Source organism: Taudactylus pleione, unplaced genomic scaffold (assembly GCF_031769625.1).
Source record: "Taudactylus pleione unplaced genomic scaffold, aTauple2 ptg000026l, whole genome shotgun sequence".
Lineage (NCBI taxonomy): Eukaryota > Metazoa > Chordata > Amphibia > Anura > Myobatrachidae > Taudactylus > Taudactylus pleione.
This window is the reverse complement of record NW_028284428.1, coordinates 31338474-31365519: the sequence shown is the minus strand read 5'-3', so window position 1 is coordinate 31365519 and position 27046 is coordinate 31338474. Positions and strand designations below refer to the sequence as shown.

Genomic DNA, 27046 nt, shown 5'->3' with positions numbered 1-27046 from the left:
GCTGTAATTTGACACCTGATATAACATGGTTATTGTGATGCATACGAGGCGCAAAATAGGAATAAATGGTTTTAATGATTAAAAATATTAAGAATGGTAAAAAGTAAGGCAATTCATATGTAAAAAACAATAAAAAAACAATAAGAAATTGGTCCATAAATTTTCTAATGAATGAGTACTTCAGCTTCTAGATACATGGGATCATAATGAAATGAGATAAAATGGGGTCATGTGTTAGAAATAAACATAAACATATACATATAGGCGCCTCAGGAATGAAAGGCAGTTCAATGTTTTCCAAATGGTGGGATCAATGTGTGAACAGCAACATCACATGTAATAATCCCTTTGAGTTATTTAAGTTCGTAAAAATGATTCAAAAGCTGTTTTGAGTACCCTCAGTCATTGAAAATCACCATTGCAGGTGAATACGTGGATGGTGAAAAATGCAGGTTTCTCAAATTGAATACAGTCAGGTATTAAAGTCTCCAGTCTTTACTTTAAACTTCCTCCGTTGTCTGGAAGTTAAAGTGGGACTTTCCAGATTGTCTGCATAAATGGGGTGGTGCGCGCACCTCCTACCTTAATGTTGATGTCTGTGGAATATGCTGTTCCCTCCGTCTGGTCGCTCACCGAGTCCTGTTGGTAAAGTTGGAGACCCGTTTTCAGTGGGTCCCGCGATGCAGCAGCCAGACCGCAAGTGTCAGTGGCCGCTGTAGGTGAGGGAGAGCCGGCGGTGAGCGTGCACGCCTGTGTCACCGTCGGATCCCTTCTTCCGGGTAGCGCTCCTTCCAGGGGGCGTGGCCAACGCGTTTCACCCGTCCAATCAAATGCGGGCTTCGTCAGGGCTGTCAATGTCTCTCCCTATTGTTCCTTATAAGGGTATCAGTCTTGCTCCTCCTTTAATAGTTAACTCCTTCGTTGCCTGTCTGTGATCTGTGTTTAAATGATGGTGAATTTCATTGTACATATGTTTAGGCAGACCAGCGATTCCATGGTCTGTGATGTTGAATGATGTTAAATAAATGTGGTGACTAGTGATGTTTTCTTTAGAACCACATAATGAATACATCAATTGGAATTTAATACATCAATATAATATGAAAATCAGTAAGTGACAAAATTATTTATAATTGGAAAGGTTGATAGGAGTTTAGATAGATATTAATCTGTGTTGTTCCATTTGAAGATATTTGGACTCCTAAGCTGGAGTGGTGGTCTAATGTCGTCTGTCTGATGTTAAATTTTCAATATGGAACAAAAGAAAAAAAATAATTTTTATTTAATGATGGTTACGCTCGTTCAGTATTAGTATTCCTCCCAGGTGGGCTAACTGGCCTCGTGCTATTCAAGTTAGGGGAACGGTCCAATGGATTTGCGGATACGCTACATAACCTGATGTTCATGCGGGGTCCCCCACCGCATTACTTGTCAGGCCATTCCCTGTTTAGCTTCCAAGTTCGGAAGTGGTTGGGCGATGTCAGGGAGGTATGTACGTAGTGAACGCCACCATGTCCTTATTCCCCAAACAGAAATTCTTGAAAAGCACTGCTTATATGCCCAGATCTTATCTTAGACTCATATAGATTAATCTTTCAAGAAATACGAAAATTCAAAATCGATATTTAGTCCCTTTGGTTTTAGTGTTTTCAATTCATAAATCCATTTGGATTCTTCTTGTGACATAGTTTTGATAAAATCACCTCCTCTCCAAGGTTTTTTAACTTTTTTAATAGCATGGAACTGTAGACTGCTAGAGTCTCCATTGTGTACATTTTTAAAGTGATTGGATAAGCTATGTGCCTCAAATTTATTATCAATGTTATTAATGTGTTCTCTTATTCGTTGACTCAAATTTCTTTTTGTGCGGCCTACATATTGTAAGCCGCAAGGACAAGTTAGGAGATAGATTACCCATTGGGTATCACATGCTATTGTTTCTTTAATCTTGTACTTTTTCTTTGTAACATTTGATGTAAAATCACACACTGGCACAGTTTGTTTTTTTCCCGTGATTCTACAGGCCTTGCATCTACTGCAATAATAGAAACCTGGATTCCTTTTTCCAAGCCAGGTGTCTGTATTCTTCGTTTCCTTTCTAGGCATCAGATAGCTTGTCGTGATTTTTTGCTTCAGATTTGGTGCTTTTCTATACACAAAGTGGGGTTTTTCTTGTAGCTGACTTTTCAAAATATCATCCTTAAGAAGAAGGTGCCAATGTCTGCGAACAATCTTTTCAATATCTTTGTACTGATTACAATACTGAGTGATGAAAAAGGGTCCTTTTTCTTTTTCTCTCTTTGGTCTGTATTCTAGTAGGTGTGTTCTTTCAGTTTCTTTGGCTTCTTGAAGGGCTTTCTCTAAGATCTTGGGATCATAGTTCTGTTCTGTAAACTTCGATTTTAGTTGTTCTGATTGTTCATTGAATATTTCCAGATGTGAGCAATTCCATCGGATTCTCTTAAACTGTCCTCCTGGGATGCTCTGAATCCAATTTTTATGGTGATTACTTGTGGGGGGGATGAATTTATGCATGTCTACTGGTTTAGTAAATGTCTTAGTTTGTATTTGGTCTCCTTCTATATAAATGGTGAGGTCTAAGAAGTCAATAGATTCCTTGCCCCAAGTGGTTGTGAATTCCAAATTGATGGTGTTGTCATTAATATATATTTGTTGAATAATTGTAATTCTTCCACTTCCCCTGTCCAAATCATGATGACATCATCTATATATCGTTTAACATCAGACAGACATTAGACCACCACTCCAGCTTAGGAGTCCAAATATCTTCAAATGGAACAAAACAGATTAATCTCTATCTAAACTCCTATCAACCTTTCCAATTATAAATAATTTTGTCACTTACTAATTTTCATATTATATTGATGTATTAAATTCCAATTGATGTATTCATTATGTGGTTCTAAAGAAAACATCACTAGTCACCACATTTATTCAACATCATTCAACATCACAGACCATGGAATCGCTGGTCTGCCTAAACATATGTACAAAGAAATTCACCATCATTTAAACACAGATCACAGACAGGCAACGAAGGAGTTAACTATTAAAGGAGGAGCAAGACTGATACCCTTATAAGGAACAATAGGGAGAGACATTGACAGCCCTGACGAAGCCCGCATTTGATTGGACGGGCGAAACGCGTTGGCCTCGCCCCCTGGAAGGAGCGTTACCCGGAAGAAGGGATCCGACGGTGACACAGGCGTGCACGCTCACCGCCGGCTCTCCCTCACCTACAGCGGCCACTGACACTTGCGGTCTGGCTGCTGCATTGCGGGACCCACTGAAAACGGGTCTCCAACTTTACCAACAGGACTCGGTGAGCGACCAGACGGAGGCAACAGCATATTCCACAGACATCAACATTAAGGTAGGAGGTGCGCGCACCACCCCATTTATGCAGACAATCTGGAAAGTCCCACTTTAACTTCCAGACAACGGAGGAAGTTTAAAGTAAAGACTGGAGACTTTAATACCTGACTGTATTCAATTTGAGAAACCTGCATTTTTCACCATCCACGTATTCACCTGCAATGGTGATTTTCAATGACTGAGGGTACTCAAAACAGCTTTTGAATCATTTTTACGAACTTAAATAACTCAAAGGGATTATTACATGTGATGTTGCTGTTCACACATTGATCCCACCATTTGGAAAACATTGAACTGCCTTTCATTCCTGAGGCGCCTATATGTATATGTTTATGTTTATTTCTAACACATGACCCCATTTTATCTCATTTCATTATGATCCCATGTATCTAGAAGCTGAAGTACTCATTCATTAGAAAATTTATGGACCAATTTCTTATTGTTTTTTACATATGAATTGCCTTACTTTTTACCATTCTTAATATTTTTAATCATTAAAACCATTTATTCCTATTTTGCGCCTCGTATGCATCACAATTACCATTTAAACAAATAATGGCACAGGAAAGCCACTAACATTCGAAGCAGCACCTAGGAATTAAAATCTTAACTTGAGTAGTCACTTTCAATTTTAGCTTTTTGTTTAAGAGCGCATTGAACCACGTTTTTTTCTTTACCTGATATAACATGTATTACTTCAAACAGAGGTTGTGGTAATGTATTATACAGGTGCTGTAAATGATGCTGGTTGCAGTCCTGCACCTTAATGGAGAACTACACTCACCTTACTTCCCCAGCTAAGGACTACAATCTCTATAGCCTACAATAGTATGTTTGTTCCCCAGGCTTGGGCTCCAACGATGATGCACTTCAGTGTTAACTAATATTGAATTACCGATAAAGTGTCACACTCCTGAATGGATAGAAATATTCCTTGAATATTTTAAGAGGAGTAATTGTACACTACAGAAGGTTTAGCGCTGTCCCTTATAGTATTTGCCAAGAATGGTTCCTGCAATTGTAACTCCAAGATGCCATCTTGCAAAGATAATGTGAAAAGCTATAATGCTGCCAGCAAATAATACATGCTGCATACTGTGGGTGATGTTGACATATGTACACATTGTATTGCATTATCCAGTACTTAATCTGCCATATAAAACCCGTGTACTATCCTTATGGTATGACACTGCAGTTTCAAAAATATTTTTAGACTATTGGTGCAGACCTTCAGATATCTTACCCCTTTAGAAATTTTTGAACATTTCTAAGTCTTTAGGAGGTACCGGTGGTGCTTTATTCCAATCATCCTCTGGATATGCTTCAAAATTCGATGTATCACCTTCATGGGATACTTTTGGTATTATCGGAGGCTAGCAAAAGGTAGAAAAAAATACATCATAAAGAAATACATAAATCACATGAATGATCACGTGTGCATGATGCAAAGTAGATGATTATCCAGATTTAACAAATTAGAATTCTATTTAGAAAGTAAAATGATGAGAGATAAATAATGCAGCTCTACTGAAAAAAAAAACCAGAGCAGAACTGACCTCTCACAACTCTGATGTGATGGAGGATTTTGGTATATGAAGGAAGTGACAGAAATGCCACATAGCAAGGATTAATCTCATTATTATTAGTGCGCCCTTCCTCTGCCCGCACCCTTGATAATGAACATACAAAGTGGCTCTCTGGAAGCAAATATGAGGAGTAGATGGAAACAAACTTGCCACACTCTCCTCCACATTTGCTTGACACATAGCAGTGGGAACCATGACAGCTACAGAATATTTTTATCTGAACCTACAAAAAAAGACCTGTACATGTAAGAACGATTTACGTGCCAATACATTATAATGTATTAAAATACAGTGAACTGCTACTCTACTGCAGAAAAATGGTTAACGCTAATTTGTGAATGTTATCAGGAAATTTGTATTTTACGTTTATTGGTTCAGTATTGCACATTTTATTTGATTGGCGAAGCTTATTTTTTTCCTAGTATGCACTATTTTTGCTTCGCAATTTTCTTTTGTACCTTTAGTTTTCGCTGTGGTACAGCATCCCAGTCTATTGATCTAAACCATCTGTGTCGTTTAACATCTTCTGCTCCGTTCTTTAAACACAAAAAAAGTTGGATATTACACTATTAATACAAGTATGTATACATACACATATTCATATTTCTTATGTCAGTATGTAAACATAATTTAAAGCAAGGAAACTCTTTAAGCAAAAAAACTAAGAAAAATATATAAAAGTGGAAATTCTTCAACAAAGTGAATGCATGAAGTAGTAGATATTACAAAATGAAAAAAAAACAAACATTTGAAAAGCACATGAAGAAGCCCACATAAGTTTCAGTAAAAGCTGACATAGGTTACTTCAAGTATTCTCTGAATTTTAATGGAACAGTAAAAATGTTGGCGATGGACTTTATAAATATACCCACATTTCTGCATCAGACACTTTAAATAAAAAAAATAAGTAATCATTCAAAACATTTAAACTAGTAAGTCACAAAAGACTACTAGCTTACACTGTTGAAGAATGGCTTAATGAAGAATGATGACTGTGCATAAGAGAACCCTTCCCATTCTCCATGCCCAGTGGCATAGTTTTGGATGGTGGGGATCTCCAGTTACTCTAGCTCCTACTCCCCACCACTTTGGAAATGGGGTAGTTGAGAACCAAAGTAGAGGCTTTTTAGTATTTTATTTTTCAGTATTTTTGGTGGCTCATCCCTCCCTATGAAACAGTCAACTTACTGCAAGCAGACAGCCCTAACAATGTACAGTGCTGAAGGGAATAGTGTAAGTGGGGTGTGGTATGTTATGTCAACATTTAGAATGTCGAAAGTCATGGATGTTAGTCAATATTTTAGCCTAAGTTAAAACCTAAACCTAGCACAAAAATTTACTGCCGACACTGACTGTAGACATATTGAACGTGCTGACATTTTGACCTTTAACACTGTACTGTGAGTGGGTGGGTGCCTGGGATAATCATTCCATGAGGGCATTTACCCAGTCAGCCGAGTGATTGCAAAGGCATGTACCGTATCTTGCTTTAGTGAATAAACACTCAAACAAATCAATAACAGGTTCTTCTGTAAATCATGCATGTCTGTACTTTAGAATACATTTGGTGTACTGACCTTCATGTTACCTAGTCGTCTAGTTCGGTCTACAACAAGCAGCTTTTTTATGAGGTCTCTGAAATAAAATGAATACATCATGTTAGTGTAAATGTGATTTTTATTTTCGTCTTCTGTTCTAAACTTATTTTTAAAAATATCCTAAATTGTGAAAGTAAATGAAAACTGGTACAAAGGAAATAAGGTTGTGCTGTCCATCCTATCTAATCAGATTGCAATTGTCATTTTTCAAATAAAACTTGTTGCACCAGTTTTCAAACATGTCTAGTTATAATGTAAAACACATGAGCATGAAAGACACATGTGAGCTACTGCAAATACTTATGGTGGTATCCCCTGTGGGCTATCCAATTAGCCTCTAGGTCCGGTCTGATGCCGACACTTATCAGGGATTTTTTGATGTGTCCCGAAAAAAATAATCCCAATAAAGACATGTCTTCGCCACTGCAATGGTGAATACACATAGGTCTGTGAACTTATCATGGATCCTATGAGCATTCGGCTGAATAAAAAAAAATCGTAGAAAAACGGGTATCAGCGAAAAATCCCCATTTTTCTCCAACGAAAAAAATATATGGGGGCTAATTGGATACCGGCCTGTGTGCTGAATTTACCCATTATTAAGCATATTCTAAACAATAGGTACCATATGTCAACATTGGGCATACGATTGACATGATCATCAAATAAGACCTTGGCTTAACCCGAAAACTAAACATTGTGAAGTTCAAATTAAAACAATTATAAGTTATAAGCAAATGTTATATCTAATGCATGTTACTCACGCATATCATCCATTTCAATTATGTTTACAAAGTTTATTCAACGTATTCAAGGTAAAATATGTTCTTACAGAGAATTTATTATAAAGTTAAAAACAATAAATTGATCATCAATAGTACAATTTGCAATGTACGTAGAAAAAGGAGGTGGTGGATAGTCTGTGCACAGGTGACAAATGCCCCCCCTCTCTCTTAGTGGACATCTCAGACCAGGTACATCCTACCAGGGACTATGCAAGGTGGGCCAGTGAAATAATAGTGCAGGCTAATTTCTTTTCCAGTTCAAATGATGGCGGTGCTCAGCTGATCAGAGCAATCCTGGGGACAAAACGAACAGTAACAGACATCCGGTTTGCTGCCTGTCATTGCAAAGCACGGACCGTGGTGATATCTAGCAAGTGTAGGAATGTTCACATTTGGCTCTTTGAGTTTAGAAGTCAAGGCGGAAGCCTCACTCTTGGTTCCTTTCCTTTATGATATAACTTGGCTTTCACTATTGAATAGGATTTTGTACTGCCTACCCTGACCCTTGACAAAATGTGGATTTTTCAGTCTGTCTCTAACCCCTGATTGTGGATTGTTTGACTTGTTGTAAACTCACTGGTTTTTATCCAAAACTTTTATTACTGTTACATACTGGACAATATACTGTATTATCATTTACTCTGCCGTTATTTAACTGATTGCCAGAGGACTTTTGGGTTACTTTCTATGGTTGGATATCATTTATTATGTTTGTGTACTCTCTGTCTAAGTTTCTGTAAATGCAATGTTGCAGAACCTCTTGCCAGTGGTTCTCATTACGAACAGATATTATTACTGTGAGTACAGTATTTATAAATATTACTGACCTGAGTTTGCATTAATGGAGAACCATTCTGGTTCTGATATTGGGCCATCTATTAATATTACCATATCCATATATTAAATATATCCATACTGTGTTCTATTGCCTAGTACATTGGAGTATATCTTATTAGACCTGCTTAGAGTCCAGTTTATTCTATATCACAATACCAATTTGTGATAAACCCTTACTATCCAATTACTTTACTATCCAAGCTGAAGTTCTGGCATAAATAGATTTAAGGGAAAGGCGACTGTTATAGGTAAAAAAAATATGGGTTCTGGTTCTAAGGGTATATCACAAGCAGATGGTGTTATTAATAACAATTATATCCCTGATTGTTTCTATTTGTGAACTATGGCAAGTTCTTTCATCCTGTTTAGAACATATATTTCAGTGTCATAGAAAAGGATTAACAAATACCTCATAAAAGGGATGTAGTTATGATCTCGGTGGTCGGGTATCCAACCCATGCTAAAGTGTGTTAGTTTATTCAAAGTACCCCCTGAATGTGTGTAAATCCTTGTGTATTTATAGTTTTTTTTAAATACTCCTTCTGATAATTATTTATATACTCTGTTAATCAATGAATAAATGTTATTTTAAAAAATAGTTAAACAGATTAAAGTACCATCTTAAATCTGAGTTACTCCCATGTAGTACCGGTTGAGCATCTATGAACAAGAGTGAACATCCAATTACAACTAGTCAGACAATTATTTTATAGCAGTTTAGAACCAATGTACAAACAATAAAATAAAAAAGGTTAAAATACAGCGACTATAAAGTAGATTAAACTGGAAAACATTATAGTATTTACTTTGCTAACATTTTGCATACAGTAATTAAATAAAATTTAAATAAAACATTGAGCTGGAAGAGACTGCCATGTATGGCAGAAGTCTTCCTGCTTAGAAGATCAAATACAACCTGAAAACTATTAAGCATAGGAGGACACAACAACAGGGACAATTACAAAATATTACTAAAAAAGAGAGACAAGCACTAACAGAATTAGAAAGGGATAAAGATATCGTGATTAAACCAGCAGACAAGGGGGGGAATTGTGATCCTTGATAAAATTAATTCTATTACAGAAGCCCGCAACATCCTGAGGGATACTGTTACATATCAGATACTCAAGGGAGATCCCACATAAAAATATAAACAAGAACTAGACACCATACTAAAGCGGGGATTCCAAAATGGTATTCTCTCTAAACAAGAATTCCACTTTCTAAATAACCCACACCTGTTTTTTATTTTCTCCAACATAATACCAAGATATAAGGACTATTTCCTCTTTAAATTTATCCATAAAATGTAAATAACCCTGAGTGTTCATCTACACCAGACATGGATTGAATATAGGAATTTATTGAATGCATAATTAATTTATGGACTAGTTATTCACATACAGATATTCTGTATGATTATACACGTTGAAGAGTAAGATTATTATAATTGATTACATTTATATACATCGTTTCCTATAATACATTTTTGCATAACATAATCTGACAAACTCAGATTGGACACAGTACCATATAAAAGATAAAGTCTGGCACACTACTTTAAATAGGTATGCTGCGGATTCCTTAATCAAGACACTTGCATGTTCATCAATTCAATTTTTCTTTATCGAGCTACTAATAAGCCACTCATGTCAGATATTTTTATTATATTTTTTGTTTATTAGAATGATACACATATTCAATGTTAGAATCACAGTTAAAACTTTTCATATAGACGATTAAGTCATCGGACTGATTAGTGAGGGACACACCCACTCCATAGATGATTGGCTGTTTTACAACATATTAACCAGCCAGCATCAGAACTAGGGGTGAGCGGGTTCGGTTTTACTTGGTTCTTATCGCCACTTTACCGCAATTTCGGCTCGATTTCATTCGCTATCCAAAACACGTGTTCGGCGATAGCTAATAAAAAGATCAGAGTAAAACCGAACCCGCTCACCCCTAATCAGAACACACCCATCCTTGAAGAAGGCCTGATTGGCCCGAAACGCGTCGACACCCACTTTTGCCATACACGTGACCAAGGAAGCAGGGAGTCTCGTGCACAGCCTCACGCTGCTACTACTCCTTATCCTCCAAACAGGAAACAGCACCTGTCTCCGTCATACTGCCGAGCATCGTGCATTAGAGACAGAGGGTTGAGCAAGTGGTCCGGCTGGACTAACTGCGGCAATGTGCATCACACCGCTCCCCTGCTCTACACATCGCATGGACAGAGCAACACGTGTCATCCAGTGAAGACGCTGACCGGTAAGCCCAGGACGCCGCAGTTTTACTTTGCGCAGCTCACACTGCCATTGGGACATTGCATCTGATTTTACAGGGACACGTATGTGTATACTCACATACGGAAAGCTACCTTCCTATATAAGGCCACCATTACCTCCCTAGCACACTACAGTTAGCCAAAGGGACATATACCTGTCTTTTACTAAGACATAGGGTACCGTATATATTTACGGGAAGGTAGCCCCTCAAAGGGCACACCTACCACCCTGACATTATTGACTAATTTGGGAACATTCCTATTGGCTTACTTTTTTGCTGCAAGTCAGTGTGGATAAACATTGAGCTGACATCAAGGCATAGGGTACCGTATATAACTACGGAAAGGTAACCCCCTCAAAGGGCACACCTACCACCCAGATACACCTTGATCTTTCTAAACAGGACTCCGTTATATTTAATTATCACATTCTAATTACCAGAGAGGAGATATAAAAGTATTCTATAGGAGCTATCCATATATCTTGGATAAATATTTTATCAACAGGGATGCATATAGGTCACTAGACACATTGGAACATTGTGTCTATATAAATAAAATACAGTCTTTTTAACATTTATCAGATCTGTCGTCATCTCTACATTCTCACATTTCATACATCCTCTGTATTATGACATCTAGATAAGGTGAGCGCATGGTACAATATCTCTTTTTATGTATACAATTCTGTTGGAGACAGGACATCTGTAGTACTAAGCTGCTCCCAAAACAATAAATATCTTGTTGAGCGCTGTTCACATTTTCCATTCCTTAAAATACAGTGACTATAAAGTAGATTAAACTGGAAAAAATTATAGTATTTACTATGCTAACATTTTGCATACAGGAATGAAATAAAATGTAAATAAAACATTGAGCTGGAAGAGATTGCCATGTATGGCAGAAGTCTCCCTGCTTAGAGGATCAGATATCTATACTCAGCGTGCATGCACCGTGCAGAAATTACTTTGTGATGGTCATGGCCACTTTATGAAAATGATTAAATAAACATTGAGGTTTAGTTCTCTGAAACGGCAATCAGCAAAGAGAAACTTAATGGTAAGAGAATTGCTTTGTCTGTTCCCAATGTAAGTGATGTGTTATGCTGACCTATAACTATGAGCAGTTGAACCACAGTAAATACTGACCCAGGAACACATGACTTAATTTACTGACTGGTGCTATAATATTTCTGATTAATTCCGAAAAAAAGTCTCATGGGACATCACTTAATCATTAGTTGGAAACACAATTCAAACCAGATATATTCTGCAAATATTGGTATTCATTTACAGTCTTTAAGCTCTTCTTGATCTATGGTATTGTTCTGTACTTCTTTTTCTTGGGTTCAAGAACCCTACTGCAGAACTCCACATTACCAATATACCAGGGGAGAAAAAAATCCATGTCCTATACAAATGTAACAGTAATCGAAATTAAAATGCAATGCGGTACTTATGGGCAACTGTGAGATATCAGTGTAGGATACCACCTTAATGTCTTAAACAAAAACTTCCATATTAAACTCATTTTTTACAGGTGGCACAAATATAATATAAACACCCAAAGTTAGTTTAAAATATGGGGTAATTCCATTTACACCGAGTTAATGAGTCAATGCTTAGTTTACATAATTGGTTTTCAAAGGATGACACTGACTTGTAATGACAAAGAATATCCACCACAAGAAAGTTAGCACTATTCACTGCAAGAGGTGAAGGACTTCTACTAAAAATAGAAGTGTTATAGAGAACTTCAATACAACATGCAGTTTGATATGCTTGGTGTGAGTGAGCCGCCAGGTCCCGCAAAACTCTGCTAGTGTTGGGCTGCTTTTTTATTTGCCGAAAATGCATCCAAGTCGCAATGCAATGCAACTAGGACGCACCAGGAGACACTGCTGATAATTATGTTATGTGACATTTGTATATCTGTGTGCGACTGAGATTGAAAACAGAACTCGGCGTGAAAAAAAGCTGCGGCCGTTGAATTGTAGCACTTTGCAAGCTGATTAAGAGACTTATGCTGCGTACACACTGTACGATGGCAACGATCAGATGATCGTTGTCTGATCGTCCTGCATGTGTTGGAATGCTCATCCAACACATGCAGTAACCCTTTAACGACTATAACGACCCACAAACAGCTTATCTTATGTGTACGCAGCATAAATTGCACACAGATATACAGTACAAGTGTCACATATCACATTAATCTGCAGTCTCCTGGTTTGTCCTAGGCACATCGCATTGAGACTTAGAAGCATTTTTGGCAAAAAAAATTACACAAAAAAGATGCGCAATGCAGCCAGAGTCTCACATGGCCAGGCGCGCCAGAAGTGGTGGTTTAGTGTGACTGCAGCAAAGACGAGTGAGGACACATCTGTATATGAACAATGACAATGGGAGATTTTTAAATTACAGTATCTTAATCTCAATGTGTAAAAAAAAACACCACCACAACTCTGCAATTCAGTAAAATAGATTTCTGAGTAATTGTATACTCTCAGGTGTGCTGGTCTCATCAAGTCTTAATTGGGTATAGTAAACCATGGATGTGCATAGAGTCCTTGCAATAAATATACTGTACTTGTTCAGCTGTGCCTTGAATGTGCATTTAATGACTGGACAAGTTTGTAACAAGCTTGAACAGAGCAATTCAATTGCGATTGAGAGTCAGGCAAAGGAAGCATGTAACATATCTGCTTTAATAGGTTAAAAAAATATATTATCTTCAAACTAGAGATGTGCGCCAACCCACGTGTTTTGGTTCTGTATTAATTTAGTGTTTTGGTTTTGCCAAAACTGCCCTCACGGGTTTTGGATCTGTATTTTTTTTTTTTAAATTATAAAAACTGCTAAGATCACATCATTTTGGCCTGTTTTTGTTCCTACACCTCAATAACATTAATTTATAGTCATTTCCAGTCAATTTTGACCACCACACAGCTCACAATATTGTTTTCATCCAATTTAGGCCAAAAGGTTGCACCGAACTAGCTGGCAGGTCAACTTCCAACGTGGCACATCTAGGAAACAGAGTGGCAGACAGGATGGCAGTTTAATAAACTAGAAGACCCCATACAAAGAAACCAAAAAATGTTTTAATGAATCTAGAACTAGATCAGAGGCTCGAGGGAAATGGAGCATGTATGTAGTTGAAGTCAGGGAAAGGAAGGATTGATTGGTACTAAATATAATTACATTTTTGGATTCCAAAGCAAATTAATGAGGGAGGAGGGGGAGAGCATTACGGTTGAACATGTCCATATTTTGCCCACAAAATAAACTTGGTGGTTCAGATTTTTTTTTTATTAAAGGGGAATGCAGGAGATGCTGTCTGTGGCCATAAACATTTCTAGACATTTTGGGCATTCAGCAACCGCATGTCAAAGATTACAGCTGCTGTGGCAGTTCAACTTACAATATGGCACATCTAGGAAAGTTTATAAAACTTCCATCCTATCTGCCACTGCAGTGCCACTCTATTTGACCCCATATTAGAAACCAAGAATGCTTAACTTTTCAGCAATCAAGAACTAGACCAGTGGCCCGAGGGAGGTAGAGTATGCATGTAGTGGAAGGCAGTGAAAGGAAGGATTAATTTGGGTTTTAGGTTTAGAGCACCCCGGGGGGACTTAGGGTTAGGCACCCTCCTGGGGAGGGTTAGGCTAGGGGAAGGGGGAGGGTTAGTTTTAGGTTGCAGTGAGGGGGGGGTTAGGTTTAGGCACCCCTGGGGGAGGTTAGGCACTAGGGGGGAAGCTTAGGGTTAGGGGGGGCCGAGACTCTTCAACTGAAATTTCAAATTTTTAGGTGTGGTGAATTAGATGGAGTTAACACCACAGCACGTCACCCCACTTAAACAGACAGGAGTGTGGACCTCAACCTGAGGGCCCGCATACTATTATTATTATTGTTTATTTATATGGCACCACAAGTGTTCCGCAGCGCCTTACAAAGTACATAAACAAATAATTTGACAACGGACTTACAGTAAAAAATAGGACAAGGACATGGATAATATACATTGATACATAAGTGACCATAACACCTAGATATGCAACAGAGCGTAAGCAACCAAGTGTTATGTGCCATAGTGGGGGTAAGAAGTAGGTGAAAGTAAAGTAAGGAGAAGCACAAGAGGGTAGAGGCCCTGCTCGTAAGATCTTATATTCTAAAGGGGAGGGGCAGACAAACAGATGTGACACAGATGGGGTAGGCAGGGATGAAGGAGCATGTAGAAGCAAGTTAGGATGAGAGCTGGAAGGCTTTGATGAAGTTGTGGGTCTTGAGAGCCCATTTGAAGGATTGTAGAGAGTCTGATGGGGAGAGGAAGAGAGTTCCAAAGGTGGGGAGCAGCACCAAAAATCTTGGAGGCGGGAGTTGGAAGAAGTAATCAGTTGGCATGAGAGGCAGTGTGCATTTGTTTGAACGAAGATGGTGGGCAGAAGAGTGAAGGGAGATGAGGTCAGAGATGTAAATAGGAGAGGAATGGGTGAGGGCTTTGTAAGCAAGTGTGAGAACCTTGAATTGGGTTCTAAAAGGGAAGGGGAGCCAGTGGAGGGCTTGTAGGAGAGGGGAGGCAGATATAAAGCGCTTGGAGAGGAAGATGAGTCGAGCAGCAGCATTGAGGACAGACTGGAGAGGAGAGAGATGGGAGTTGGGGAGGCCAGATAGAAGGTTACAGTAGTCCAATCTGGAAATGACCAGTGAGTGTATGAGGGTTTTGGTGGCATCCTGGGTGAGAAAGGGTCTAATCTTGGAAATATTTTTGAGATGGAAGCGACAGGACTGTGAGAGGCTCTGGATATGTGGTTTGTAGGAGAGGGAAGAGTCCAGGATAAGTTCAAGACAGCGCACCTTGGGGCTAGAAGAGATAGTTGTGCCATCAATTGTTAAAGAAATAGTGGGAAGTGAGGTTATATTGGAGGGTGGAAAAATGATCAGCTCAGTCTTAGACATATTAAGTTTAAGAAGTCGCTGGGACATCCAGGAAGAAATAGCAGAGAGACAGTTGGAGATACGAGTGAGGAGAGAGGGGGAGAGGTCAGGGGAGGAATGGTAGATCTGAGTATCATCAGCATAGAGGTGATAATGGAGGTCAAAAGAGCTGATGAGTTCACCTAGAGAGGACGTATAGAGGGAGAATAGTAGAGGTCCAAGAACGGAACCTTGGGGAACACCTACTGTAAGAGGCTGTGGTGAGGAAAAGGAGTCATGAGAAGAGACAGAGAAGGACCGGTCTGAGAGGTAGGACGACAGCCAGGAGAGAGCAGTGTCACGTAAACCAAGGGAGTGAAGGATTTACAGCAAGAGGGTGGTCAACAGTGTCAAATGCAGCAGAGAGGTCAAGGAGAATAAGCAGAGAGTAGTGGCCCTTGGATTTGGCAGCAAGGAGGTCATTGCTGACTTTTGTGAGGGAAGTTTCAGTAGAGTGGAGAGAACAGAAGCCAGACTGAAAAGGATCAAGGAGGGAGTGGGAGGAAAGAAAGGTGGTAAGGCGTTTGTAAACAACACGCTCAAGGAGCTTGGAGGCAAAAGGGAGGAGAGAGATGGGACGGTAGTTGGGGAGAGTGTTGGGATCAAGGGTAGGTTTTTTAAGAATGGGGGAGACTATCGCATGTTTGAATGCAGAAGGGACAGAGCCAGATGAGAGGGAGAGATTGAGGAGGTGGGCAAGTTGGGAACAGACATAAGGAGAGAGGTAGCGGAGGAGACGTGAAGGGATAGGGTCAAGGGGGAGGTAGAAAGGGGGGAGGACTGGATGAGAGCCATGACTTCCTCTCCAGATACAGGGGAGAAGGATGTCAGAGTCGGTGAAATGGATGGAGATGGGTGATCAGGGAAAGAAGGATGTGTAGAGCAGGGGGACTGGTGGGATGTGATGTCCTGATGTATGGAATCGATTTTGGATGTAAAGTAGGTAGCAAAGTCAATGGCAGTGAGTGAGGAGGGGAGGCGGGGAGGGGGTAGACAGAGGAGGGAGTTGAAGGTGGTGAAGAGACGCTGGGGATTTGAGGACTGGGAGGAAATGAGGTTCTTGAAATAGGACTGTTTAGATAGGGAAAGGGCAACGCTGTAGGATGAGAGCATAAATTTGAAGTGGAGAAAATCTGCCTTAGAGCGTGATCTTCTCCACTGTCGCTCGGCAGTTCTTGAACACCTTTGCAGATATCTGGTGCATTTGGAATGCCAGGGTTGTAGTGTGGATCTGCGAGGGTGAGTAGTGATTGCCGCTGCAACAGAGTCCAGAGCAGAAGTAAGGGAGGCATTGTATAGGGATGCAGCTTGTTCAGGGCAGGAGAGAGAGAGGATAGGGGAGAGAAGTGAGTCAAGCAGGGAAGATAAAGAAATGGCATTGATAGCCTCAATGTTACGTTTAGTGATGGTGGCCTTCGGAGGTAGAGGAGAGGAGGGAGAGAGAGATAGGTTAAAAGAAAGAAGGTGATGATCAGAGAGGGGGAATGGGGAGTTGGAATAATTAGAAATATTACAGCGGTGAGTGAAGACTAAATCAAGTGAGTGCCCACTCACATGTGAGGGTGAGGAGGTCCATTGTGAGAGACCAAATGAAGATGTGAGGGTAAGGAGTTTGGAGGCAGAGGATTCTGTGGGGATATCAATTGGAATATTGAAGTCACCAAGGATAATGGAGGGGAGGTCAGAGGAGAGAAAGTGAGGGAGCCAGGAAGCAAAATTGTCAAGGAACTTAGAGGGAGGGCCAGGGGGACGGTAAATGACAGCTACTCGCAGGTGTACTGGTTGGAAGAGGCATATAGCATGAACCTCAAATGTAGAGAATGTAAGGGACGGTTCAGAGGGTAGGAGTAATCTGGGGATAGAAGGACCCCCACACCACCACCATGGCGACCCCCAGGGCGAGGGGTGTGAGAGAAGGTGAGGCCCCCAGAAGAGAGAGCTGCAGGGGAAGTGATGTCAGAGGGTGAAATCCAGGTTTCAGTAATGGCTACTGTGCAAAACTCTGCTAGTGTTGGGCTGCTTTTTTATTTGCCGAAAATGCATCCAAGTCGCAATGCAATGCAACTAGGACGCACCAGGAGACACTGCTGATAATCATGTTATGTGACATTTGTATATCTGTGTGCGACTGAGATTGAAAACAGAACTCGGCGTGAAAAAAAGCTGCGGCCGTTGAATTGTAGCACTTTGCAAGCTGATTAAGAGACTTATGCTGCGTACACACTGTACGATGGCAACGATCAGATGATCGTTGTCTGATCGTCCTGCATGTGTTGGAATGCTCATCCAACACATGCAGTAACCCTTTAACGACTATAACGACCCACAAACAGCTTATCTTATGTGTACGCAGCATAAATTGCACACAGATATACAGTACAAGTGTCACATATCACATTAATCTGCAGTCTCCTGGTTTGTCCTAGGCACATCGCATTGAGACTTAGAAGCATTTTTGGCAAAAAAAATTACACAAAAAAGATGCGCAATGCAGCCAGAGTCTCACATGGCCAGGCGCGCCAGAAGTGGTGGTTTAGTGTGACTGCAGCAAAGACGAGTGAGGACACATCTGTATATGAACAATGACAATGGGAGATTTTTAAATTACAGTATCTTAATCTCAATGTGTAAAAAAAAACACCACCACAACTCTGCAATTCAGTAAAATAGATTTCTGAGTAATTGTATACTCTCAGGTGTGCTGGTCTCATCAAGTCTTAATTGGGTATAGTAAACCATGGATGTGCATAGAGTCCTTGCAATAAATATACTGTACTTGTTCAGCTGTGCCTTGAATGTGCATTTAATGACTGGACAAGTTTGTAACAAGCTTGAACAGAGCAATTCAATTGCGATTGAGAGTCAGGCAAAGGAAGCATGTAACATATCTGCTTTAATAGGTTAAAAAAATATATTATCTTCAAACTAGAGATGTGCGCCAACCCACGTGTTTTGGTTCTGTATTAATTTAGTGTTTTGGTTTTGCCAAAACTGCCCTCACGGGTTTTGGATCTGTATTTTTTTTTTTTAAATTATAAAAACTGCTAAGATCACATCATTTTGGCCTGTTTTTGTTCCTACACCTCAATAACATTAATTTATAGTCATTTCCAGTCAATTTTGACCACCACACAGCTCACAATATTGTTTTCATCCAATTTAGGCCAAAAGGTTGCACCGAACTAGCTGGCAGGTCAACTTCCAACGTGGCACATCTAGGAAACAGAGTGGCAGACAGGATGGCAGTTTAATAAACTAGAAGACCCCATACAAAGAAACCAAAAAATGTTTTAATGAATCTAGAACTAGATCAGAGGCTCGAGGGAAATGGAGCATGTATGTAGTTGAAGTCAGGGAAAGGAAGGATTGATTGGTACTAAATATAATTACATTTTTGGATTCCAAAGCAAATTAATGAGGGAGGAGGGGGAGAGCATTACGGTTGAACATGTCCATATTTTGCCCACAAAATAAACTTGGTGGTTCAGATTTTTTTTTTATTAAAGGGGAATGCAGGAGATGCTGTCTGTGGCCATAAACATTTCTAGACATTTTGGGCATTCAGCAACCGCATGTCAAAGATTACAGCTGCTGTGGCAGTTCAACTTACAATATGGCACATCTAGGAAAGTTTATAAAACTTCCATCCTATCTGCCACTGCAGTGCCACTCTATTTGACCCCATATTAGAAACCAAGAATGCTTAACTTTTCAGCAATCAAGAACTAGACCAGTGGCCCGAGGGAGGTAGAGTATGCATGTAGTGGAAGGCAGTGAAAGGAAGGATTAATTTGAGTTTTAGGTTTAGAGCACCCCGGGGGGACTTAGGGTTAGGCACCCTCCTGGGGAGGGTTAGGCTAGGGGAAGGGGGAGGGTTAGTTTTAGGTTGCAGTGAGGGGGGGGTTAGGTTTAGGCACCCCTGGGGGAGGTTAGGCACTAGGGGGGAAGCTTAGGGTTAGGGGGGGCCGAGACTCTTCAACTGAAATTTCAAATTTTTAGGTGTGGTGAATTAGATGGAGTTAACACCACAGCACGTCACCCCACTTAAACAGACAGGAGTGTGGACCTCAACCTGAGGGCCCGCATACTATTATTATTATTGTTTATTTATATGGCACCACAAGTGTTCCGCAGCGCCTTACAAAGTACATAAACAAATAATTTGACAACGGACTTACAGTAAAAAATAGGACAAGGACATGGATAATATACATTGATACATAAGTGACCATAACACCTAGATATGCAACAGAGCGTAAGCAACCAAGTGTTATGTGCCATAGTGGGGGTAAGAAGTAGGTGAAAGTAAAGTAAGGAGAAGCACAAGAGGGTAGAGGCCCTGCTCGTAAGATCTTATATTCTAAAGGGGAGGGGCAGACAAACAGATGTGACACAGATGGGGTAGGCAGGGATGAAGGAGCATGTAGAAGCAAGTTAGGATGAGAGCTGGAAGGCTTTGATGAAGTTGTGGGTCTTGAGAGCCCATTTGAAGGATTGTAGAGAGTCTGATGGGGAGAGGAAGAGAGTTCCAAAGGTGGGGAGCAGCACCAAAAATCTTGGAGGCGGGAGTTGGAAGAAGTAATCAGTTGGCATGAGAGGCAGTGTGCATTTGTTTGAACGAAGATGGTGGGCAGAAGAGTGAAGGGAGATGAGGTCAGAGATGTAAATAGGAGAGGAATGGGTGAGGGCTTTGTAAGCAAGTGTGAGAACCTTGAATTGGGTTCTAAAAGGGAAGGGGAGCCAGTGGAGGGCTTGTAGGAGAGGGGAGGCAGATATAAAGCGCTTGGAGAGGAAGATGAGTCGAGCAGCAGCATTGAGGACAGACTGGAGAGGAGAGAGATGGGAGTTGGGGAGGCCAGATAGAAGGTTACAGTAGTCCAATCTGGAAATGACCAGTGAGTGTATGAGGGTTTTGGTGGCATCCTGGGTGAGAAAGGGTCTAATCTTGGAAATATTTTTGAGATGGAAGCGACAGGACTGTGAGAGGCTCTGGATATGTGGTTTGTAGGAGAGGGAAGAGTCCAGGATAAGTTCAAGACAGCGCACCTTGGGGCTAGAAGAGATAGTTGTGCCATCAATTGTTAAAGAAATAGTGGGAAGTGAGGTTATATTGGAGGGTGGAAAAATGATCAGCTCAGTCTTAGACATATTAAGTTTAAGAAGTCGCTGGGACATCCAGGAAGAAATAGCAGAGAGACAGTTGGAGATACGAGTGAGGAGAGAGGGGGAGAGGTCAGGGGAGGAATGGTAGATCTGAGTATCATCAGCATAGAGGTGATAATGGAGGTCAAAAGAGCTGATGAGTTCACCTAGAGAGGACGTATAGAGGGAGAATAGTAGAGGTCCAAGAACGGAACCTTGGGGAACACCTACTGTAAGAGGCTGTGGTGAGGAAAAGGAGTCATGAGAAGAGACAGAGAAGGACCGGTCTGAGAGGTAGGACGACAGCCAGGAGAGAGCAGTGTCACGTAAACCAAGGGAGTGAAGGATTTACAGCAAGAGGGTGGTCAACAGTGTCAAATGCAGCAGAGAGGTCAAGGAGAATAAGCAGAGAGTAGTGGCCCTTGGATTTGGCAGCAAGGAGGTCATTGCTGACTTTTGTGAGGGAAGTTTCAGTAGAGTGGAGAGAACAGAAGCCAGACTGAAAAGGATCAAGGAGGGAGTGGGAGGAAAGAAAGGTGGTAAGGCGTTTGTAAACAACACGCTCAAGGAGCTTGGAGGCAAAAGGGAGGAGAGAGATGGGACGGTAGTTGGGGAGAGTGTTGGGATCAAGGGTAGGTTTTTTAAGAATGGGGGAGACTATCGCATGTTTGAATGCAGAAGGGACAGAGCCAGATGAGAGGGAGAGATTGAGGAGGTGGGCAAGTTGGGAACAGACATAAGGAGAGAGGTAGCGGAGGAGACGTGAAGGGATAGGGTCAAGGGGGAGGTAGAAAGGGGGGAGGACTGGATGAGAGCCATGACTTCCTCTCCAGATACAGGGGAGAAGGATGTCAGAGTCGGTGAAATGGATGGAGATGGGTGATCAGGGAAAGAAGGATGTGTAGAGCAGGGGGACTGGTGGGATGTGATGTCCTGATGTATGGAATCGATTTTGGATGTAAAGTAGGTAGCAAAGTCAATGGCAGTGAGTGAGGAGGGGAGGCGGGGAGGGGGTAGACAGAGGAGGGAGTTGAAGGTGGTGAAGAGACGCTGGGGATTTGAGGACTGGGAGGAAATGAGGTTCTTGAAATAGGACTGTTTAGATAGGGAAAGGGCAACGCTGTAGGATGAGAGCATAAATTTGAAGTGGAGAAAATCTGCCTTAGAGCGTGATCTTCTCCACTGTCGCTCGGCAGTTCTTGAACACCTTTGCAGATATCTGGTGCATTTGGAATGCCAGGGTTGTAGTGTGGATCTGCGAGGGTGAGTAGTGATTGCCGCTGCAACAGAGTCCAGAGCAGAAGTAAGGGAGGCATTGTATAGGGATGCAGCTTGTTCAGGGCAGGAGAGAGAGAGGATAGGGGAGAGAAGTGAGTCAAGCAGGGAAGATAAAGAAATGGCATTGATAGCCTCAATGTTACGTTTAGTGATGGTGGCCTTCGGAGGTAGAGGAGAGGAGGGAGAGAGAGATAGGTTAAAAGAAAGAAGGTGATGATCAGAGAGGGGGAATGGGGAGTTGGAATAATTAGAAATATTACAGCGGTGAGTGAAGACTAAATCAAGTGAGTGCCCACTCACATGTGAGGGTGAGGAGGTCCATTGTGAGAGACCAAATGAAGATGTGAGGGTAAGGAGTTTGGAGGCAGAGGATTCTGTGGGGATATCAATTGGAATATTGAAGTCACCAAGGATAATGGAGGGGAGGTCAGAGGAGAGAAAGTGAGGGAGCCAGGAAGCAAAATTGTCAAGGAACTTAGAGGGAGGGCCAGGGGGACGGTAAATGACAGCTACTCGCAGGTGTACTGGTTGGAAGAGGCATATAGCATGAACCTCAAATGTAGAGAATGTAAGGGACGGTTCAGAGGGTAGGAGTAATCTGGGGATAGAAGGACTCCCACACCACCACCATGGCGACCCCCAGGGCGAGGGGTGTGAGAGAAGGTGAGGCCCCCAGAAGAGAGAGCTGCAGGGGAAGTGATGTCAGAGGGTGAAATCCAGGTTTCAGTAATGGCTAGATGAAAGTTTTTGGAAATGAAAAGGTCATGGGTGGGAACCAATTTATTACAGACTGATCTTGCATTCCAGAGGGCACAAGATAGAGGGACAGTGTTTATGGGAGATATGTGAATGAGATTATCAGGGTTGCTGTGACGAGAAGGTGAGATTAATTTGGGTGACCGAGGTGAATGTAGTGGAGAGATTGTGCAGGCACCAGTGTTGGGAAGGGAACCTGGAGGTGGTGGGTAGAGAGGAAGTTTAAAGAGATGTGGGCGGAGGTGGGGTGGCATGGCGTGGAGAGGAGGCTTGGAGGAAGGATTAGCGGTGGGGTAGTAGGACCCAGGTGGGGTAGAAGAGAACAATATGGAGTAATGGGAGAGAAGAGGGAGGAAGGCAGACAGAGGAGGGGAGATAAAGGAAGGAGGAGGTGGAGGAGATAAGGGGGAAATGATAAAGGGGGAAGAAGGGGGGCAAAGCAGTGGATCAGGTATACACTGAGTGGAGGAGGAATTGGATGAAAACATGGTCATGGTGTGGCTGGGTAGAGTTTGGGGAGGAAATCTAGATGTAGGAACAGAATATATATGCAAGAGAAAGTGCAGGAGATTTGCAGAGAATCAAGTAAAAGTACAGTGGAAGAAGGTATATGTGTATTGATAAAAGGTTATAATTGAGGGAAGGAAAAATGGAGATTTAGTGGGGAAGAAATGGATTATTAAAGTAAACTGTGTTAGAAGACAGATGACAGGCTTGGGAAATAATTATGGTAGATATTAACTGAAATTGGCACAGATATAGTACATTATGCTTTAAAATATTTGTGAAATCAGAGAGCCAGCCCAAATATTAGCAAGTAAAGTGTTAAGTTCATAGAGTGAGTCCAGTGAGTAATATCCAGGTTGAGCAGACAGCAGTTGCTTGTAGAGAAGAGATTGTGAATTTACATATCTTGTTTATACCTTGTCCAGATGGTCAGGTTTTTTGGATGGGTTGAGGTTAGAGTGGTCTCCTTCTGATAGACTTCGGTTTAATGCCGGTATAACGCCAAAATATGGCTACAGTGCACTTGTAAAATTATGCACTTATTAATATTATGCACCAGCAGCCTGCGGCCTGCAGCCTCTCAATGAAAGTTAAATAGTGAATGCTGACATGTGTATGCAATGATTGCAATCAACCCCCAAAACCCACCCACTAAAATGGCAAGTAATAAAATTCCTAACACAAACAAACAATGAATACCACAAAGCTAAGAGGACATTGGTCTAGTTAGCAATACACTGTGCAGATAGTTTAGACAGAGAGATACTGCAGCAGTGATGGAATTTACATAGATATACCTACTAATCAGTAGATAACTGCAAACATCAGAAAATACTTCCAGCAATGTTTGACTATTACCTTTCTCCCTGCCAACCGGAACCCGGTACTTTGCAATAGAGAAAAGAAGTACCACTCAGCTCCGCTCAAAGACCCGGATCTCCACAGCTCTCTCTCCTGATACTGGTAAGATCCATCTTATTTATTTTCTAAAAAAGGTTACAGTGCACTGACTTCTTATGACATTTGGGTAAAAACTCATATGGAGAAAATATATTCACTGACTACACTTTTTAGCTGAGAATACTGATACATGATTTACTTTATTTGTTTACCACAAATATTTCCTATTCATATGTAAATAGCATGGAACCTTAAATGTGTGAAGTTTTGTTGTTTCTCAACATTATTTTAACTAGTACCTTCTAGTTTTATTCTTGCGACTAGCAGACTTTGTACAATAAATTGCATTCTAATTTTTAACATTTGTCTATTTTATAGAAAATAGAGCTGGTATGGGAGATTCTCAAGGCACTGGCTGAATGACCTGTATTCTTGCCCACAAAGTACTGTATGAGGACATCTGAACATCACGCCCATACAGATGTATTCTCATACACCTATCCCTTTTCCGCCATGTACAGATGTGCCCACATACATCTATCTAAAATGATATGCAGCATACCTATATTCTCTATGTGTCTGCGGGTGTATCTGCTTGCAAAACACTACGTTATAGTGTCAGTTGCTGTAACACTAACGTAGTGTTTAGCATGCAGATACACCCGCACAGAATATAGGCATGCTGCATATCATTTTAATCAGCAGAAGCTGCATGTGCTATCTATTCGCATCATTGTGCGAATAAGATGCATTTGAAGGTAAAAAGACACTCAGCGCTACCGAGTCATGCCACGGCATGGCGAGACTAAAAGGGCTGTTAAATGCGCCCAGAGGCTAGATGTATGTGGACCCATTTGTAGCGCGAGAAGCCTGGTACTTTTTCCTCTATTTTCCTTTATTGTGATACTTTTTCCTCAAACTTGCATCTTTGTTCGTAAATAGTGTACTAGGTTTTTTATCGCAAAGGAATTGGTAATAAATTGCAGATTCAGCACAACGATGCATGGCGAGGGTTACTAATATCAGTCCAGCCTTGTGTACTACTTATTCAACTTTGCTACTTTTTCCTCAATCTTGCATTTTAGGGCGTTATTCAGAGATGTACAGATCTGCCCAGCTATTTTGTTGCTCATGGCGTGGCGTGAGTCGCGCCACGGACTTGTGGCGTGGCGTGCAGGCCTCTGAGTCGCGCCATGGACTTGTGGAATACCGTGGTATTCTTCAACGAAGGATATGGTACGGCATGTAATACAGTGCTTAACCGCTGGGTGGCGAGTGCTCCACTTTTGTAATTGCATGTAATATAGTGCTTAACCGCTGGGTGGCGAGTGCTCCACTGTACTGAATGTCTATCATATTCACAGCATTTGCATGAACGCACAACCCATACTGTATTTTTAATGTCGCATAATATACTGTACAAATCACTGCACATACTGTATTGTACATACGGTACGGTGCAGTAACTGAATAGTAGAGAAGTTGCCGGAGTTGTTGTCACGGTATAACCGATACTGTAGAATAATTAGATGCACGCACAGCTTTCACTGATATGGGATGCATTACAGTATGACATTTTTTTTTTTTTTTTTTATTAAAAACAGCAGCGGGAGGAGTGCACAAGGATGAGGCCACTCTCTGTGGTTCACTGTACTGTAGCTGTCGTGTGGGCTAGTGGTTAGGTGATCACTTTGGTAGAATTATGGTCCGGGGTTCGATCCCTGGAAAAGAATATACTGTACCGTACTGTATATTTTTTTTTTGTCACTGTCTGCTCTGGACACTGTAGTATCCAGAGAGGGCTCTGTACTGTACTGTATTTCACTGAATAGGGATTTCATACTGTGGCTATGGTGCGCCCAGAAACCGCAAACATGCGACAACGCATATGCGGGTACAAAATAGCGTTGCAAACTGATGACATTGGTGATGCTGCTCCAACCTTGCACACTAAGTACGGTAGTAGTGGGATCTGTAGGAGAGAGAGCTCTCTGTATTACACGGTTGGCGCTACGGTGGCTGCGATGGATTAGAAATGGAGGGGGTTACAATGGGATCTGTGGCGCCAAGCCATACACCATGTAGCGATATGCTATCACTGAGCATGCGCAGTTGGCTGTATTACTGCAGTCGGTACAGTATTGTATTCAGTTGCATTTCCATCTCTGGCGGGCGCATGCCCAGTAGGAGGGTTGCGATGGGATTTCTGGCGCATGCCCAGTGGGCCGAGAGTCATACACAGTGCATCAGGTCCCTTCCCCCAAAGCAAGCCAAGAGCCTCACATTACCATAATAAAGGAAGCTTTGTTAATCCATTTACTGTAAGCAGTCAGCTCTGCCCTAGTGTCCTGAAAAATGCTACGAATTGTCACCATTGGGAAAGACACCATCCCCCGTCTGCTAGGACAACTAGTGGTATAGGTGAAACTCTGAATCTGAGGCCAAAAGTGCCAGTGATGATTTTAAATTAAAAGCCAACTCTTTTTGTGTAGTCCTCGATCCCCTAGTAGGGCTAAAGAAGTCCCCCCCCTCTGTAAAGCATGTTACTGTAGGTTAAATAAAAATTGTCATGAATTTATACAATTGGTGTTTGTACTGTATGTTTACGTCATTTTGCCAGGCGTGAAATTATCGCTGTATTCAATTTGAAAGCTTTTCTGCCTACTGTAGGCTGGAAGTCAATGCAATGTACAGTAAGACAGTATGTAAAAAAGTTTCGCCTACTGTATGAATAGCAGGTGGAAAAATTTCGTGAATTGGGGTGCAATGTTGCGGGAAGCCTTCAACGTCCCCTAAAGGTACTGTAAACTGCGTAAGTTTTTTTTTTTAAAAAGACAGAACACACTAAAAATTCACTTTCATTTTGGGGGGTGGAAGAAAAAAAATTGGGGGGAAAAAGTGAAACTTGTAGGGGTAAATTTACTAAGATGGGAGTTCTATTTAAGAAGTTACTGTACTGTATGTTGCCCATAGCATCCAATCAGATTCTACT

General features: G+C 41.3%; 1 protein-coding gene and 1 pseudogene across 1 annotated transcript in view; both read right to left on the bottom strand.

Moving 5' to 3' along the window:
- Positions 1–1383: 1383 nt before the first annotated feature.
- LOC148539285 (5S ribosomal RNA) lies at positions 1384–1502 on the bottom strand (annotated as a pseudogene).
- Positions 1503–4639: 3137 nt separating this feature from the next.
- The window catches only part of PRKX (protein kinase cAMP-dependent X-linked catalytic subunit), a 199074-nt gene continuing 176667 nt past the window's right edge, over positions 4640–27046 (bottom strand). Inside the window, exons 6-8 of the mRNA XM_088451658.1 lie at positions 6560–6617; positions 5441–5518; positions 4640–4769 (exon numbers count right to left, since the gene is read on the bottom strand). Of these exons, the coding sequence (XP_088307784.1) occupies positions 4644–4769; positions 5441–5518; positions 6560–6617 (262 nt within the window). The 3' untranslated portion in view covers positions 4640–4643. The remainder of the gene's footprint in view (positions 4770–5440; positions 5519–6559; positions 6618–27046) is intronic.